The following is a 19,061-nucleotide window of genomic DNA, read 5'->3' as shown; positions in this document are numbered from 1 at the left end:
AGCTCTGCCTCCTCTTAGCCTGTCTCACTTGTAGCCGCTCTTCAGGTGACCTCACCTGGCTTTTAGATATCACTATTACCTCTGCTCTCCCATAGCTCCCTGTACTTCCCTATCATTACATTTGTCTTACTTTGTTGAAATTACAAATATGTCTTACCTTAGATTGAATGTTTCATGAGGATCATGTTTACTGCTCTGTGTGTGGTACATAATACACATTCAGTAAATATTTGTTGAATTCATGCATGAATGGATGGATGTCCAAGATACTGTTATTCAAAGAATTGTCTTAATCCAACCATTTTTCATCTTCTCCACCATTATTACCTTAGCCCAAGTAACCATTACCCCACTCTTAGATTCCTGCTGTAGTCTCCCAATCAGTCTCTTGGTTTCCACTCTTGCTCTTCTATAACCTATTTTCCACATAACTAGTAGAGTGATTCTGTATAAATATCAGTTTACACCACTCCACAGCTTCTTCATCATGCTGTTGCTTCTCTTTGCACTCAGAACAAAATCTGCACTCCTTACCATGACCTTTTAGACCCTACATCATTTGCCCTTGACTGTCCTTTTGTTTTCTTCTCCTATCACTCTTCCCTCACTGTGCTCTGCTGCTATGACCACCTTGTTTCTGCAATACACAAGTCTCCTTCCAGGGTCTTTACTCTGGTTCTTGCCCTACCTGGAAGACTCTTCCCTGGTTAGAAAACTGGTTTACTTCCTCACTTCATTTACGCTCAGGTATTCTCGTTGTCACCCTCTCTCCCTGCTTTATTTTTGTCATGACATTTATCTCTCGCTGCCTTGGCATTATGTGACATTTGTGCATTTGTGTATTTCTTTTGCTTCTTATTATCATGTAATCTTCGTGAGGCAAGGACTTGGCTTTGTTCACTGCTCTAGCCATTGAATCCGTTTAGCACCTAGTAAGCAACCAGTAAATGTTGGTTGAATGAATAAGTGAATGTATTCTTCCAATCACCTTGAGCTGGAATCTTCAGAATCATCTGATTCTACTCCTGTACTCTCTTGGCTATGCAGCCAGTGAAAATTCTTCATATCATTTAATTTCCAGTTCAAAACTAATGTCTTCATTGTGTCTATCCCAACATTCCAAATGAAACACAACCTCTGCCTTATTTGATCCTTCAAATGTAATTAAAACTGGATAATTAAAGAGTCTTTAATATATATTAAAAATAAACATTTCCATCCAAATTTTGATGATTTTAGTTTATATTTATAAACTTTGTAAGTAACAGTGTAAATGCTAGTTAACTGTCTTGCTTTTGGTCAAAGATGTTTGTAAAACTAGAAAAAAAGAATGTGAATCTTTGAGAAACATCCATTGTAAAGTTTCAGACAGAACAAAATTAAATTTCAGTGTGTTTACGTATATGTTGCATTGGACTTGGTTCACCATGAATCACTAAACCATTGAAAAATTTTAAGTAAATTATTTTCTAAAATGAACTTAACTTTTATTTATGAGAAGATACACCTTCAAAATAATTTTATATTTCAAAGTTATGTGCCTATTGTGTGGAGTAACACATAAATATTCTCCAAATCACTTCATGGCAATAAGTTAATGTTTGTCTTTAAAAGCATTTACTTTTTGTTTAGGATATTATTGATTTGATATCATATCTCATAAGGAATTAAAAATGTACTGAAACAGTTTGCTGCCTCAGTAAATTTGGTTTTCTCTTTCCTATGTATATACCTGTGCTGCCTTCCTGATAGTTTTCAGCACTCTCCCACATAGGCTGTTGTTGGATCGTCACTGTACCCACTGAGTTAATCAGTGAGGTTATTACATACGTTTTACAATATAGTAAACAAAGCTGAAGAGCATACGTAACTCTTTGAGTTTACAAGCTTTTTGCAGGAGGAAGCTAGAACTCGGTATATTGTTTTATTCTTCTCCTTGATATATTTTTGTCCTGATTTCTTTCTCCAATATGTTTTTATTTTATCTCCAATATTTTATTTATGTTTTATTTATAATAACATAAATCACATATAATTATAAATATAAATTCATGTATTTATATTTAATTAAATATTTTAAAATTAATATTTAGTGTAGTCAATATGTAATATAATTAACATTTATATAAGTATTATATGCCTTTTTATGTGTATATCATTATAAATTTATAATTTATATAAATAATATACACATTAAAGTTTTCTTTTTATGCATAATATTTATTTGATTTTTTTCATTTTTTAGATCTTAATATTTGCCAGTGATGCCTGCAAAAATGTGACATTACATGTTCCCTCCAAACTAGATGCCGAGAAACTTGTTGGTAGAGGTAAGGAAGCCCTAAAATTTGTAATAAATCCTGTTTTGCTGTGGTACATATACGCCATGGAATACTACACAGCCATAAAAAGGAACGAGATCTTGTCCCTTGGAAGGGATGTGGATGGAGCTCGAAGCAATTATTCTCAGCAAACTAACACAGGAATAGAAAATCAAACACTGCATGTTCTCACTTATAAGTGGGAGCTGAGCAATGTGAACATGTAGGCACAGAGTGGGGAACAACACAAGTGGGGCTTGTTGGGGGTTCGGGGAGGGTGAGAGCATCAGAAAAAATAGCTAATGCATGCTGAGTTTAATACCTAGGTGATGGGTTGATAGGTGCAGCAAACCAACATGGCATGTGTTTACCTATGTAACAAACCTGCACATCCTGCACATGTACCCTGAAACTTAAAATAAAAACACACATACAAAATAAATCCTGATTTGCTGTGGTATTTTAAAATTAGTGTAATTTTTAGAATGATAACTCTGTTGGGACCAGTAGATAAAACTAATGTAGTATATTATCATTTGTAATATTTGTGGTGTCATTCTAATGAAAGGAATATTGTTATTTTTGGAAAACATGATTATATGAAGTTGATAAAAATATTTCACTTGAGTAATAATTATTAACATTTACTTTAGAGAAAAGATAAAGACATTTAACATGCCTCTAAAAAATTGAGAAATAGTACTGAAACTGTTTTTTTTTAGTTTAAAGGTACTGTTTTTGGATTTTTATTCTTAAATATTTCACTCTGTATTGTATTTTTTAATCAATTAAATTATTTCACATAATTCTGTAAGAAAAGATCAAACCAATGATAGCATAAAATGTGATCACTGTTTAGCAATAGATGTAAAGAATTTAGTAATATTTTCGTTTAGTAAATGCCAATTTTCATCTGCTAGATTCTGTATAACTTCAGGTGTATTTAGGTGTTACTCTATAGCTTATTTCTGTTGATAAAGAAAAAACTTTTTGGTTTTGGTTTAAATATTCAAACACTGGAGTTCACATATGTTTACTTCAGAGCAAATGTCTCTTCTTTAAGGAATGTTAAGTAGGTATTAGAAGTGATATAAGTATTTAAGCACAACTTAATTCACCATATAGTTTTATGTGTCCTTTCAAAAATTTACAAGTGTCAGTATAATGAATTTTAAGTTTTTGGCTCTCCCCACGTGCATACATTACTGTTAAAACTATATCCTATGTTTTACTTTAAAAATGATTGCTGTGCATATTTTCTACAGTTAACCTGAAAGAGTGCTTTACAGCTGCAAATCTAATTCATTCAAGTGATCCTGACTTCCAAATTTTGGAAGATGGTTCAGTCTATACAACAAATACTATTCTATTGTCCTCGGAGAAGAGAAGTTTTACCATATTACTTTCCAACACTGAGAACCAAGAAAAGAAGAAAATATTTGTCTTTTTGGAGCATCAAACAAAGGTATACAAGGCTACATAAATGAAGAAATGATGTCTTTTCTTCAGACATAATCAACATTACCAGGGAAGATATGAAATCAGAAAGGATATGGTATAGTTTGGCTTAAAGACGAATGAAAACCATGAGGCAACTTCACAGTGTTTAGAAGGAAAAGGGCTGTGCAACATGGTTCATTCGGGTTGTCATTCCTTTTCATTTGGGACGTAAAAGGAGAAATTGGGATAAGGTACAGCATGGGAACGTGAGATTAGACACAAAGCAGCATTTTTTTTTTTGAGCTTTACCGTAGAATGGATTTCTAACAACAAGTTTTGAAACTCTGTATAAAGAAAGGAAAGCTTTTTTCTCGCATTCATTTTAGCATAATCTGTGGTCTTAAAACATAGATAACTATTTTAGGAGGAGGTTTGGACCACATGCATGCTATTGTGTTGTGACACCCAAGATCAAAATAACTTGTATTCAACCATTAGCCATTCCTCACTGCAGCAGTTTGAGAGTTGTCACCGTGTTTCTCTCCTCATTCTGACACAGATCTCTCTGTTGGTTCCCTGGCTCTGCCTAGTTGCTGGTGAGTGGAAGTTGCTTGTGCTAAATTTAGAAGGGCACATACACACTTATTTTCTTTGCATATCTCTCTCCCATGTTTTTGCATGGCAATGGGGCAACAGTAATTTTTTTTTCAGTTTTGCTTCTAGGCTTCCAGTTCCATCTCTCTTCCATATTTCCACCAAATCATTTTCCCAAGAGGATTGTTGTGATAACAGTTAGGACAGTTACTTCTTCATTATCTTTTTGCAGTGTTGATGATTAGTTTGGTTTTCAAGCACTCCCATGGTCTCACCCCTCCCCAGCTAATCCTCATGAGAGGAGAAAGATGTGTCATTGTTTAATGTTTGAGAATAAAGTAGTCATTGACTTTATTATTTTTTCCTGTCTTATGAATTGAGGTCCTAAAGAAAAGACATACTAAAGAAAAAGTTCTAAGGCGCGCCAAGAGAAGATGGGCTCCAATTCCTTGTTCGATGCTAGAAAACTCCTTGGGTCCTTTTCCACTTTTCCTTCAACAGGTACCGTTTTCTTTCTTTCTGCTGTGGGAGTCTATAGTTTCCATCTCTTACCATTATAACACTGAGTATGAAGTTATTTATAATAGTTGTGTATAAATATGTGAGTGAATGAGTATGTGTATAATATGTTTCCATATAAGGGTATAAATATATCTCTTTATACTTGCATACACTTTTGTTCAGCTTGCAAAGGCCAATCATAAAACTGTGGCACTCAAACACATGGTTCCTTAATGAATTGTCACATCAGCAAGGGTATCGCCAAGCCTAAGAATAGCCTAGAAAACCCAAAACTCTCTTGCATAATAAAGGAGAAAATTGGATGAAAGACCAAATGCCACAAAGGAGGAAGACACATAGGCCCTTCTATCTTTCTATTTCTTGTTCTTGAATCTACATCTGAAATCACACTGGATCCACATTTCTTTCTCTCTCTCTCTCTCTGTCTCTGTCTCTTTTTTTTTCTTTTTTTTGTGGCGATGAGATCTCACTATGTTGCTTAGGCTGGTTTTGAACTCCTAGGCTGAAATGATCTCCCATCTCAACCTCCCAAAATGCTGGGATTACAGGCATGAGCCAAGCATACCTGACTCTTTTTCTCTGTCTTGTTTTAAGTTTCAGTAGAAACCCCAGCAAGCCTTCTTGCCTTCTTCCATTACTGGTGGCTACTACATTCAGTCTATGACTTTGGTTTATTTTCCCTCAGTTCTTGACATAGCAAGGGAGAATCCTTTTTATACCCCACCAACAAATTTAATACAGCTGAGAGAAGAGCATATTAAAGTTGAGAAATTGTTAGAAAACAGTTGTGTCAGTTATCCTGATATAAAGATAGTCAGGATGTTACTGAGAGGATGAACACAGCTTGGAGGAAATTTGCTTTTCGAATCAAGGATCAGAATATTACACATTCCAAAATATTATTCCATTTCTATTCTCACTCATATTTTTTTTTTACTCAGTTCCTGTAAGGAAGATGTTGGCAAAGAACAAAAAACTCATTAAGGAAATTATTGTCCACATTTTTGCCCTGCAGACAGTACACTTTAAACTCGGTTCTTAAATGTTATGTTACATATAATAAAAACTCAGTTTTTTAAAACATTGACAACAGAATAATTTTCCATGCTCAGAATACTTTGTTTTCTAAGACAGGAAGTCTTAAGTGTTTTTTCCATGTATAGACACCATCTAGCCTGTCAAATATTCCTTTAGTTATTCTGGAGAACTAAGATGCACTACATTATTTTACTCATGCCTTGCTCTTGAAATTTCTCAATTGGACTTTCTTATTCTATTGCTGTTTTAATTTATATATAATAATAAATTAATAAGGGAAATTATTTAAACTAATAAAATGGCAATGAGATTTCATAAATATATAGATGAAAGTTCTGCTGAAATAAAGATTTGTCTCATGTATATAATATCTGCTTTCTAGGTTCAATCTGACACGGCCCAAAACTATACCATATACTATTCCATAAGAGGTCCTGGAGTTGACCAAGAACCTCGGAATTTATTTTATGTGGAGAGAGACACCGGAAACTTGTATTGTACTCGTTCTGTAGATCGTGAGCAGTATGAATCTTTTGAGGTAAAGTCTAAAATGTGTGTACTGTATTAGCAATGATGATGCTTGGCCATTTTGTCTCTCATTTGCAATTCACTTAACCTTTTCTGTTTTCTGAGTTTGTCACCAATGCTCTGGCTACTCCCTAATAGCACATAATTGACTTGAAACAAAAAATATTTTCATAGAATAAATAATATTGAATTCCATTAGATTGTTCCTGGTATTATGGTTTTACTATTTTTTTTTTCCCCACAACAGTACCACTTTGAAGAACAGTGTTTTTTGTTTGTTTGTTTGTTTTTTTTTGAGACAGCGTCTCGCTTTGTCACCCAGGCTGAAGTGCAGTGGCGTAATCTCGGCTCACTGCAATCTCTGGCTCCCGGGTTCAAGTGATCCTCCCACCTTAGCCTCCTGAGTAGCTGGGATCACAGGCACGCACCATGATACCCAGCTAATTTTTTGTATTTTTAGTAGAGATGGGGTTTCACCATGTTGGCCAGGCTGGTCTCAAGCTCTTAACCTCAGGTGATCTGCCCATGTCGGCCTCCCAAAGTGCTGGGATTACAGGACTGAGCCACCGTGCCCGGCCAAGAACAGTTACTTAGTTGGCACAAAAAGATCTGTGAACCTCTTTATAGTATGGAGATATCATAGGAGGTAAATGAAGTTCAGTCATTAAGTAAACCTCAGTACTTTGGCAATGGGAGAGCATTAGTTTATGGGGAGCAGATAGGGGGTGTGACAGTGCTTACCTAAGCTTACTCAGTCCTTTAATCATTTGGTTAATTTCCTATGCTGGAAAGTGAGTTAATATGAAAGAATTTAACCTAATGCTGGTTTGATTTCCCAACAGGACTTGGTCATTTTGCTTAAGTCAGTTTTAATTATTTTATGTCTATTTTGGATGAATTAATTATTCATTAGAAGACCAAATTAATCAAATAAGACAGGCAAGCTTTGAATAAAGTATTTAGGTTTAGAATTGCCATGGCCTGGCCTTCTGAGTACCTAGGATGTTCTGGCCTTTCTATGATAGCTGTTATGAGAAAATTGGTATTGAAATTCATATTATAAAAACAAAAAAATTAAACTGTATTCCACCACAGTTTACCACCATTCGTTTCATTTCTGATTCACCCTTTTTAAATTAAAAATTCTTTGAAAAGACTTACGCAAATGTAACCATGGATATGCCTAAAGCCCTCATTAGTAGAAAATAGGATAATATCCCAGTTAACTGTACCTGGGTAATCCTACAGGATCCCAAGTTCAGAAAGATCCAGAAAGTTGTATTTAAAATCCATGCACCTGAACCTTTCAAACAAAGCAAAATAAAGAAGTCTTCAAGGCTGTTTGGGAAAATAACAGTAAAAATTGTTACACTCATGAATAACAGTATAGCAATAATGAAGAAACTAAAATTATCTTTCATAAATTTAAAGAGATAAATTTAAACATGCAATGCTATATTGAATCATGAAATTAGGCACCTCTTTGGCATTAAAATTATATCCATATCCCAGAACAATAACAAATGGTGAGACTCATACTGTAGTTCTCAACAATCTCCAAGTTAAAGCCAAAATGAATTTGAAGCATACCTCATTTTAAAAGATTATTTTCACTTTTCTCCTTATCTTACTCTCTTCACAGATAATTGCCTTTGCAACAACTCCAGATGGGTATACTCCAGAACTTCCACTGCCCCTAATAATCAAAATAGAGGATGAAAATGATAACTACCCAATTTTTACAGAAGAAACTTATACTTTTACAATTTTTGAAAATTGCAGAGTGGGTGAGTACCTCCTTAAACAATATATGGCAAATTAACTGTGTTTCAATTCATACATTTAGTTGCACTATGTCCGTTGGGAAGCAGCATATCCCAGCAGCAAGAATAAGGGACTCTGGGTGGAATTTTACTCTGTGTTTCACTAGCTGTGTGACGCTTGGCAAATTTCCTAATCTTGGCAAGCCTAATTTCTTCATCTGTAAAATGGGTTATCAGTATGCCAGATTGTTATGAAGATTAAGTGAAGCTCAATACACAGCGAATGCCAAGCACAGTGCCCGACAAATAGGAGTTAATAAATGTTATGCTGTCATCCTATGGATGGGTGGATGTAAGAGAACATAGCCCAAAAAGAGTAAGTCTTTCACTAATTGGAGATGTAGTCTTAAAGATATGTATGGATGTTCGCTAGGATTAAATGTGATCGCCAGTATTCTGGGCACGATTATGAAAGTCACTGAGAATAATACAAACATTTTCTCAGCCCTGTGAAAATGGTCTGTTTTAACTAAAAGTCAGAATGCAGTTTTGGAGACCTTGTCTAGAAAGGTCTAAGTGAACCATGCAGTTTTAGAGAAAACTGACTCCTATGATCAATCTAAGCACAAGCTTACAAACAGAAAAGTTATAGAATAATCAGAATTGTTTAGTCTGAAAATACATGGAGGGATAGTATCAACATTTATAAAATCATACATTAAATACAGTAAATATGAATATGATCACCCAATTCGAAAATGCTAATATGCCAGAATATTTGAAAGGAAGTGATACTGTATGGAGAGGTCTGCAAATTTATAAAAGCCACGACTGTGCTATGTAATAATGTGGTCCAGAACTTTTTTGAGGTGGGTGAAAAGGAATGAAATAAAGGGAATATAGAACATGTGAATGTTTTGGAGATTAAAAAGGACTTTTCTTCTCTAGGCACTACTGTGGGACAAGTGTGTGCTACTGACAAAGATGAGCCTGACACGATGCACACACGCCTGAAGTACTCCATCATTGGGCAGGTGCCACCATCACCCACCCTATTTTCTATGCATCCAACTACAGGTGTGATCACCACAACATCATCTCAGCTAGACAGAGAGGTAACATAAACATTAATAAAACCTGATTGTAACGGGGCTATTCAATAGTACCTGTATAACTCCTGTAGATGTGTTTTTGAAAAGTATGTTGTGAATCTCATTTTAGAAACATTATTATTTTATGTATGTTAATAGAGATCACTAAATAACCTTGGAGTATGCTGGTTTTGAACTGCTAATTCATTCTTTTCTGAATTGTATGTTTCATACAATCAGATTTCCTGATATAAGCATATTTACAGTATTAAAACAAAATGTCAAATATGAAAAGTGAACCTTTTAAATATATGCAGAAATTTGTTATCATCTTTTCAACAATCTCATCTACATTCTACCTCTTACATAGATGAAAAGACAGTTTATGTCTCTCTAATCGCTGGTTTCCCATTTTCAATCAACTGCTAGAAATCTTGATTTGGATGTCTGACAGGTACTTAAGATGTAATAAATCTAAAATTTAACTTGTCTTCTTTTCTTCTAAACATATTTTCCATTCTATGTTTTCTAGTTAAAAAGATATTTATATATTCTTTCTCTATTAATCATTTTCTATTGTCACCTTGGAGTCATGGTCTCCAAATTGTATTTGATGTCTCTTGGCCCCCCTGAATCACATCACTTCCTAAAGCATGTTTTTACCTCCAAGATTGTTTTAAATCTATATTCTGTCTCTTTCTACTGCAATACCCTAGCTTAGTAATTCATTCACTTAGTTATTCAACTATTACCTCCTCCCTGAAGCATTATTCATCTAAATTCTTATAGCAGTTTCTGTGTCCTTATTTACTATATTTATAATCCTTAATCTTAAAATATAGTAATAGATGTTTATCAGGTATTTTATTTGATTCTTAAGTCTTAAATCTTCAGATTAATTTTCTCTTCCTTCCTCTATCCCTCATGGATTAGGGTAGTGGTTCTCAAAAGCTTTGGTCTCAAGACCAATGCTTGACATTATTACATATTGTTAAATATTGTTGAATATTGTTAACAGTGTTAAATATTGTTGAAAATCCCAAAGATCTTTTATTTATCTAGGTTATATTTATCTATGTTACTTGTTAATGTTTAAAACTAAGGAAAGTTTAAATTATATATTAATTTAAATATTAAAAATAATAAATTAATTACATGTTAACAGTTAAAATTCTTATAAAATAACAGTAAAAATTGTTACACTTTTTCTTCTTTTTGTACTTACAACATAAGTACATTTTCCAAAACAGTACAATTTAGTGGGAAGAATGACATTGTTACGCATTTTTCCAAATGTTTTTAGTATTTTGCTTAAGACAGGTGGATTCTCATATCTCCTTCTGCATTTAGTCTGTTACAATATGTAGTTTTAGCTGAAGCATATATAAAGGCAATCTGACATTATATAAAATTAGAAAAGAGAGTAGTATTTTGATGATAATTACAGATCACTGTGGATATTATTCCTTGATACTACATGAAAACTTGATAAGGAGTAGTTAGTTTCCTAAATGTTTTTGGTAATGTGGACTCTGAATCCTCAACAATGACCTTTTGTACTTTATTACGTTAAAATCCATTGCTCTATCTTACACTGTGAGTGACCATTTTACCAATACATCATTCTATATTGTGCATTGGTCATTTGGAAAATATTGGTTCACCAAGTAATGCAGAGCTTCCAAATATTGACACATTGCATTAAATAATATCAAAAAGATCACCTCTTTACTTCCATTGATATCACATTGGTTGATAAAGGTTTTCCAAGCTTCTCATTTTTGTTTGAAATCTCCAATTTATCATTGGCAACAAATAGTTGTTTTCCCTGAAGTGACAGATTAACTTTATGTTTTACAAAATACTTTCATAAAACTATAGTCTGCATAGCCATAGATGTCTATGTGAAAATAGCGTTCTATGGAAAAAAAAAAAAAAAGCAAAAACTCAACAGCTTGTTCAGCTCCTAAATCAAACAATCACAGAAGTGCTTTTCTTTGAATAGATTCTTCTGAAATAATCAGTTGAAAACACTTGTCCAGTGAAGGAGTTTACCCAGTGGTGCTCTCTAGTAACTTTTTGACCTCAGGATTCCGGTTTTCTTCAGTTGCCTACAACCTTTTAGTCCCTTTAAACATCAGAATTTCTCTTCCATCTGAAGATAGCATAAGTTAATACTTACGGTATCAAACTTCATTTCCTTGTTTCATTAGCCAGTTAATTATTTCCAATAAATTTTAGTTCACTACGAACAAAATATGTATTCCTTCTTGAAAGTACAGTAGCATGATGTTTTAAAATTTTTCAGTTGAAATAAGGCCATTATTTTTCAAGTCTACACATGTGATTGGTTATGAGGGAGGAGTAAATCTGGAAAATTATGTGTGTTAAAAGCAGGAAGATCAAGAGAAACTTTAGTTTTATTTTAGATAATGCCTAAGGAAAAGAAAGTTTCAGAGATGATGGAATTAAGGGGAGAATCTTTGTAAGAGAAGGGTGAACATTCTAGGTAGAAGATGAGGATAGATTTTAACATGCTATTTTGTCTTATGAAAAGAGATAAATTAGGTAGGAAAGGTAAGCATCACCATCTTATAGAAGAAGAAACCTAGACAAAGGGAATTTTCCAATTGCCCAAGATTGTGTCTCTTATTTTTGGAGTTGGAAATAGAACCCAAGTCTCCTAATGCTCAGTCCGGAAAGCATTATTACTGTATTGTTTTTAATTCTCCCATATCTCAATCACTTACGATAAATGAAAGTTATAAGGAGAAACACTTTAAAATATTTAAATGCTTCAGATGTTTAAAAATATTTTTTAAGGTAGTGATGAGTTTTCAACAATATCTGATAAACTGAAAGTCTTAAGAGCCAGATTCTATTTTCCACAGAAAGAAAAAAACCTACATAGCCCCAGACCTTTATCTTCATGTCAGTTTAGATGATCTCTTAAATGTAACATAAACCCTTAAAATCTATATTTTTTGCAGGAAGAAATTTCATTTTATTGTTTTGTTAAAAGACTATTGTAAGAGTCATTGCTGTCTATTTTTTTGAACATAAGAATGTACTTTGGCTAGGAGATAAAGGTTTTGATTAATTACCAGGCAATTTTAAATGCACTTGTGGCAAATAGCTCTTCTTTTTCTGTTGAATAAAGACAAAACCAATTGATTCTATATTCTGTAAGTTAATAGCACTATAAATTTGAGAAACTATTCAATTTTCATAAATTGATTAAAAATTCCTAGTGTGATTCTCCTGCCTCTCTTGAACCGGAGAGGCAGAGGTTGCAGTAAGCCAAGATCACACCACTGCACTCCAGTCTGGGCAACAGAGCGAGACTTCGTCTCAGAAAAAAAAAAGAAAAGAAAAGAAAAATTACTAGTGAGAGAAAATTCTTCTAATACATGAATGCTATGAAATGTAATAATGCACTTCTTAAATTCTTAGTGCAAAAAAATTATGGAGTGTAAAGTAAGATTTCAATTATAATGTTGGTGCTTTCCCCCAATAATTAAATTCTTTTTTTGTTTTCAGTTAATTGACAAGTACCAGTTGAAAATAAAAGTACAAGACATGGATGGTCAGTATTTTGGTCTACAGACAACTTCAACTTGTATCATTAACATTGATGATGTAAATGACCACTTGCCAACATTTACTCGTACTTCTGTAAGTGTATGATATTAATTAAAGAAAAATGTATAGACCAGTTTTAATCGTTTAATATGCTCATCTCTGGCCTGGCGCAGTGGCTCACGCCTGTAATCTCAGCACTTTGGGAGGCCGAGGCAGGCGGATCACCTGAGGTCAGGAGTTTGAGAACAGCCTGGCCAACATGGTGAAATCCCGTCTCTACAGAAAATACAAAAATTAGCCGGGCATGGTGACAGGTACCTGTAATCCCAGCTACTCGGGAAGCTGAGGCAGGAGAATCGCCTGAACCTGGAAGGCAGAGGTTGCAGTGAGCCAAGATTGGGCCATTGCACTTCAGCCTGGGCGACACAGTGAGGCTCCGTCTCAAAAAAAAGGAAAAGAAAAAGATGCACATCCCCATCCACCCCTCATGATTTCAAATGAAGTGCCCCAGTGACATTAAAAGTTGTATAGTGCTAGGGTTTAAAATCATGTAAACATAGTACTTTGGAAATTAGAAGAGTAGGATTTACTTCACATGTTGTTCAATTTTTGTGAGAGTTACTAATGAAATTTTTTGTTCGCTTTTATTATTTTAGTATGTGACATCAGTGGAAGAAAATACAGTTGATGTGGAAATCTTACGAGTTACTGTTGAGGATAAGGACTTAGTGAATACTGCTAACTGGAGAGCTAATTATACCATTTTAAAGGGCAATGAAAATGGCAATTTTAAAATTGTAACAGATGCCAAAACCAATGAAGGAGTTCTTTGTGTAGTTAAGGTAAGAATAAATTAGAACATTATTTGTAGTTTATAATATCATAGAATAGTATGCTAGAATTTAATGGAAAGAAAGGAATTCTGATAAATGTAGGAATAAAATAGGTATATAAGTAAATGCAAATGCTCTGTTCTTCATATACAATGGAAAGAATATATTAGTTTTTGATAATCTTTTGTTTAGGTATTTTTTTTTTTAAAAGTCCATATAATACAATATCTATTTTGTAACCAATATCTTTAAATGGTTCAAAAACTAGCACAGCTTTGATGCCCCTGGAACAGTGCCGGACTTTTCCTAGCCCAGTTTTTCTGTGTTTGGGTCAAGGAGCCTTTATTTACTTACTGAATTTCCCAAATCAAGAGTTACTCTTGGTCAGCCCCATGGAGAGGTTATTCGTAGGTTTGTTCATCATATTCAGTATATATTACATCCTTAGCATCCAGGTTCAGAATGAAAATCCTCAATTATTCAATGATGCAAACACTTCTAAAACTTCTTTCTAATACTATTTCAGCAGCCAGAGTTAGTGCATAAAGCAATCTGAGCTCCTTTAGCCTTGGACAAATTTATAGACTTATTTCTGCTGCATCTTTAACCAGAACGTGGTTTTACAGTGGGTCTATGCCGTTTTCTTTTTGTATATATTCACAAGGAGCATGGATTAAGAAATGATGAATCCATTTTCCTTACAATGATGAAAATCAGCCGCTGTTTTTATATTATTTTCTCTATTTTAAAATAGCAGAGAAATTTCCTTTAAATCTTGTCTCTTTCTTCACCTAACCCCTCCCCTAATCCTTGGTATTCTCAGAAGGAAATTTATCTGTGTGAAGTCCAAGACCTGAAAAAATTTCTGTCTTCTAGGACATGGTTTCACTAATTCTCATTACAACTACATATCAGGCAAGATAAAATAAAACCTTTTATTGAATGTGTTCCCGTCTTTAAGACAGGAACTGGAATGGAAGGCACACATAAAAAAAGAAAATATGATGCCCATAAGCTTTGTATTTTCTTGTCCTGCTCCTCTTAAAAGCATTTTAAAAAAATTTACCCATTTTTTTCTCTTCCTCATACCAGGTACAAATAATTTTATTCATCTTAGGAGGGTAAGACAAGCTGTCCTAAAATTTATGGTGTAGTAAATAACTATTGTTTATAGTGTGAATCCCCTAAAGGAGTATCTCATGTATTAATATCCAAGAACCCTCATTAAATACTCTCTGAAATCTTCATCAATACCTGTTATACTACTTATCTTAAATTTGCAGTTGAAGAACAATTTTCTGTCCTTTTTTTTTTCCAACGTTACCCAAGTACTGAATCAGTGGGAGAACTCCTCTGTCTCCACCACCACTGGGTTTCTGGGTGTATTAGTCTGTTCTCACATTGTTATAAAGAACTACCTGAGACTGGATAGTTTATAAACAAAAGAGGTTTAACTGACTCCCAGTTCCACAGGCTGTGTAGGAGGCATGACTAGGTAGGCCTCAGGAAACTTATAATCATGGCGGAAGGCAAAGGGGAAGCAAGCACATCTTCACATGGCAACAGGAGAGACAGAGCAAAGGGGGATGTGCTACACACTTTTGAACAACCAGATCTTGTGAGAACTCACTCACTATCATGAGCAGTGGGGAAATCCGCCCCCATGATCCAATCACCTTCCATCAGGTCCCTCCCCCAACATTGGGAATTACAATTCGACATGAGATGTGGGTGGGGACACAGAGCCAAACCATATCACTGGATATATGTTTCATATTCTCGTGGTTATTCCCAACATGACACTTAACATATTTCCAAATCTAACATTATATATACTCGTTAGCATTGCGAGATATTAAATGAGTTCATCTGATTTTTCAACACATTTGCTTTGGTAGCCTTTGAATTATGAAGAAAAGCAACAGGTGATCCTGCAAATTGGTGTAGTTAATGAAGCTCCATTTTCCAGAGAGGCTAGTTCAAGATCAGCCATGAGCACAGCAACAGTTACTGTTAATGTAGAAGATCAGGATGAGGGCCCTGAGTGTAACCCTCCAATACAGACTGTTCGCATGAAAGAAAATGCAGAAGTGGGAACAACAAGCAATGGATATAAAGCATATGACCCAGAAACAAGAAGTAGCAGTGGCATAAGGTACTTACCATTCTATTTTAGTTTTAAAATATATAGCTTATTTTGTTATGTTATTATAATTTAGCATATGATAAATTTTATTATTTTAATTCATCATTACCAACAGGTATAAGAAATTAACTGATCCAACAGGGTGGGTCACCGTTGATGAAAATACAGGATCAATCAAAGTTTTCAGAAGCCTGGATAGAGAGGCAGAGACCATCAAAAATGGCATATATAATATTACAGTCCTTGCATCAGACCAAGGTAAGAATTTGTCTTTAAGCCAGCTACATACTTCCTTGGCTACATACATCTTCAGTGTTTAAGCCAACAGTATACATTTTAAAGCTGGGTACATGCACTCTGTTTTCATATCTCTCAATGATAATATAAAGTAAGAGGTTTACTGTAATTTATTAACTCATGTCTGCTTTCTAATAGCCTTCTCAGTTTTAGATGTAATTATAAAATAATGTACTCTTAGAAACACTTGAGACCATAATTTATTAAAGTTAAAATTATTAAAAATTGAGAAAATTATTTTAGTAAAACTTGTTTCAGCTGGGTGTGGTGGCTCATGCCTGTAATCCCAGCACTTTGGGAGGCTAAGGCTGGAGGATCACTTGAGGTCATGAGTTCGAGACCAGCCTGGCCAACATGGTGAAATCCCGTCTCTACCAAAAATATTAAAAATTAGCTGGGTGTAGTGGCATGCACCTGTAATCCCAGCTACTCGGGAGGCTGAGGCAGGAGAATTGCTTGAACCCAGGAGGTGGAGGTTGCAGTGAGCCAAGATCGCGCCACTGCACTCTAGCCTGGGCGACAGAGTAAGACTCTGTCTCAAAACAAAAACAAAAACAAAAACAAAACAAAAACAAAACTTGTTTCAATTTATCTACTTATTTCGCTTAAAGTGTTCACTTTGTAGGAAAGTGAGAACATACTTACATAGTGCAGTCCTGGAAAACATACTTACACAGTGCAGTCCTGGAAAACAGCTCTAACTTTTTACAGGAAGCTAACAATATACTTGGGGGTTAGAATTCTGATTAAAGACATTATATAAAAATAAATCATGGTATATTTATGATCATGGTAAATAAATAGTATATTATAAAATTAGAGAGACAACCACTATGAATTCATATAATCATATAAAATGTAAAATTATGTTCTGTGCATTCTATAAAATTGAGAGAAATATGAGTATGATGATTATTTATGAGACGCGTTTGGTGCATAAAATATAATTTCTATAACATGAATTTGAACTTGTGTCTTTGTAAAATAAATATGCTAAATATAACAAACAAATTATTATACTATAACTTGCAAAATTAGAATTTAGAAGTGATTTTGGAAGATGATTTATGTATTCCAGTTCTCTGTAAATTAATGAGAAATGACTCAGTTTGTTAAATTGCTAAAGTTGTAATCATTATTGATTTGTCTTTAACTAATTAAAGACTGTCCTTTAAGGCCTCAGATTCTCATGTCTTTTTGCCAAGAAATACTTGTTGGTCAAAGGCAAATGAAAAGAAAAAAAAAAAACATGAAACTCAACGGCACTTGGAAATAGTTTATTGACAGTTGAGATAAAAATTGCTGTCTGAAATTAGAAATTTTTCCTATAATTTTATTCTACATTCTCGTCTGTTGCAGAGGAGTTTAAGTGATTGAGAGATCAAATATTTGTTATGGAATTGAGATGGGGCACTGCTTATCATCATTGTGATATAGAATAAATGTGTAATGAGGCTGTTCCCATTCATTTCTTTTGAAGAGGGTGGGAGTCATTGTGTTACTCTGTGTGAGAGAACTGTGAATCAGTAATTCCACTTGCATTTACTTTGTGAATTGAATGAAATGAGATCATACAAAAGTGTGTCATTTTTTGAAAAACCTTTTTCTAAAATCTATACTGGCTAATTTCATTTGGGTTCTCCCTGCCACTCCCTAATGGAAACCTCTCCTCATGGATACTGCTGTCTTGGGCTGGTGCTCACTTCCTGCCTTCCTACATCTCCGCAGCAATTGCTTCCTCTTTTTAAAACTCTCTCTCAAGGCTTCTATGTCTAAACTTGCCCACACATTCCTGCATGCTTTCTGGTCTTAACTGCCTTCCCCTCTCCTAAACATATATATTTCTTAAGCTTTAAATTCAATTTATCTTTTCTTCTTAACTTCTTAATCTAAATTGTGTTGGCAGCTTTACCCAGAAATCACCTCTATCTAGTTGAGCTTGAGATTAATGTTTCTATTGTATTATTCCAGCTGTTAGAATGGGGTTACTTGCAACTATTTTAAAACATTTGACTGAAGAGCGTCATGCACATAAAGCGTGAAACCATGGATAGTGCACCTCATGTGACTTCATATTTGGAATTAGCCTTTGTCCATGTAGAATTATATTATTACTAGAAGATGAGCATTTTATGCTGACATTCCAATGAATAAAACAGTACGTATAACTCATCAGCAGATGAAAAACAGTTATGAAACACAGTGGATTAGATATCTGAGGTCTTAAATGTTCTTCTATGTCAGTATTAATCACAATGTGCAAAAAAAGATTGGAGTTTAATCAGTGAGCAACTGTAAACATCTACTGGAAGGAAATTGAAGCATTTATCCCAGTTGTAGAAGAGCAAGCACTATAGAGTTCAGTTTTTAAAGATAGCACAATTAACCAGATTCAATATGTAAGGCATGTGCTCTCAATTGTGTGTGTGGACTCAAAGGGAAACAAATGTTCAAGACAACCAGCAGTCCCAATTTTCAGAGAGAGCAAGGTAACACCACATAGCATGAGAACAGGACAAGTTGAGGGACAGAAATTATTCTGCTCTAATGAATAGAAACATATGCCGGATACATGAAATATATATTATCTACCTGCTTCCTTTTTCTAATGTAAATACTCTTTTTCGAAGTTGTCCAAAAATGGAAGGTAGTTGCGTTGTTTCCTGCTTCTCATTGTTTTCTCTCCTAGTTCTTTTTTCTTCTTGCTGAAGTACATCCTTTACTATATTTTTTTCAATTGTGGAATGTGAATTTTAAACTCTCTCAGTTTTGTTGTTCTGAAAAATATTTTAATATTGGCCTCATACTTAGGTGACACTTTGACTTGGTTTAAAATTCTGAGTCAACAGCTTCTTTCCCATGGCACTGTGCAGCTATTAACCCATTATCTTCTGGTATCTCTTCTT

At 34.3% G+C, this 19,061-nt stretch overlaps 1 protein-coding gene across 2 annotated transcripts in view; it reads left to right on the top strand.

Annotated features, from left to right (window-relative positions):
* DSC2 (desmocollin 2) overlaps positions 1–19,061 on the top strand; it is a 36,572-nt gene that overhangs the window by 6,618 nt on the left and 10,893 nt on the right. For both annotated transcript variants that reach the window (XM_003830260.6, XM_003830261.6), the window contains exons 2-11: positions 2,246–2,330; positions 3,587–3,786; positions 4,737–4,856; positions 6,298–6,453; positions 8,086–8,230; positions 9,155–9,321; positions 12,838–12,972; positions 13,536–13,721; positions 15,611–15,867; positions 15,974–16,116. In XM_003830260.6, coding sequence (XP_003830308.1) covers positions 2,246–2,330; positions 3,587–3,786; positions 4,737–4,856; positions 6,298–6,453; positions 8,086–8,230; positions 9,155–9,321; positions 12,838–12,972; positions 13,536–13,721; positions 15,611–15,867; positions 15,974–16,116 — 1,594 coding nt within the window. The remainder of the gene's footprint in view (positions 1–2,245; positions 2,331–3,586; positions 3,787–4,736; positions 4,857–6,297; positions 6,454–8,085; positions 8,231–9,154; positions 9,322–12,837; positions 12,973–13,535; positions 13,722–15,610; positions 15,868–15,973; positions 16,117–19,061) is intronic.

The sequence above is a fragment of the Pan paniscus genome, chromosome 17 (assembly GCF_029289425.2).
Source record: "Pan paniscus chromosome 17, NHGRI_mPanPan1-v2.0_pri, whole genome shotgun sequence".
Classification (NCBI taxonomy): Eukaryota; Metazoa; Chordata; class Mammalia; order Primates; family Hominidae; genus Pan; species Pan paniscus.
This window is presented reverse-complemented; position numbering and strand designations above follow the sequence as displayed.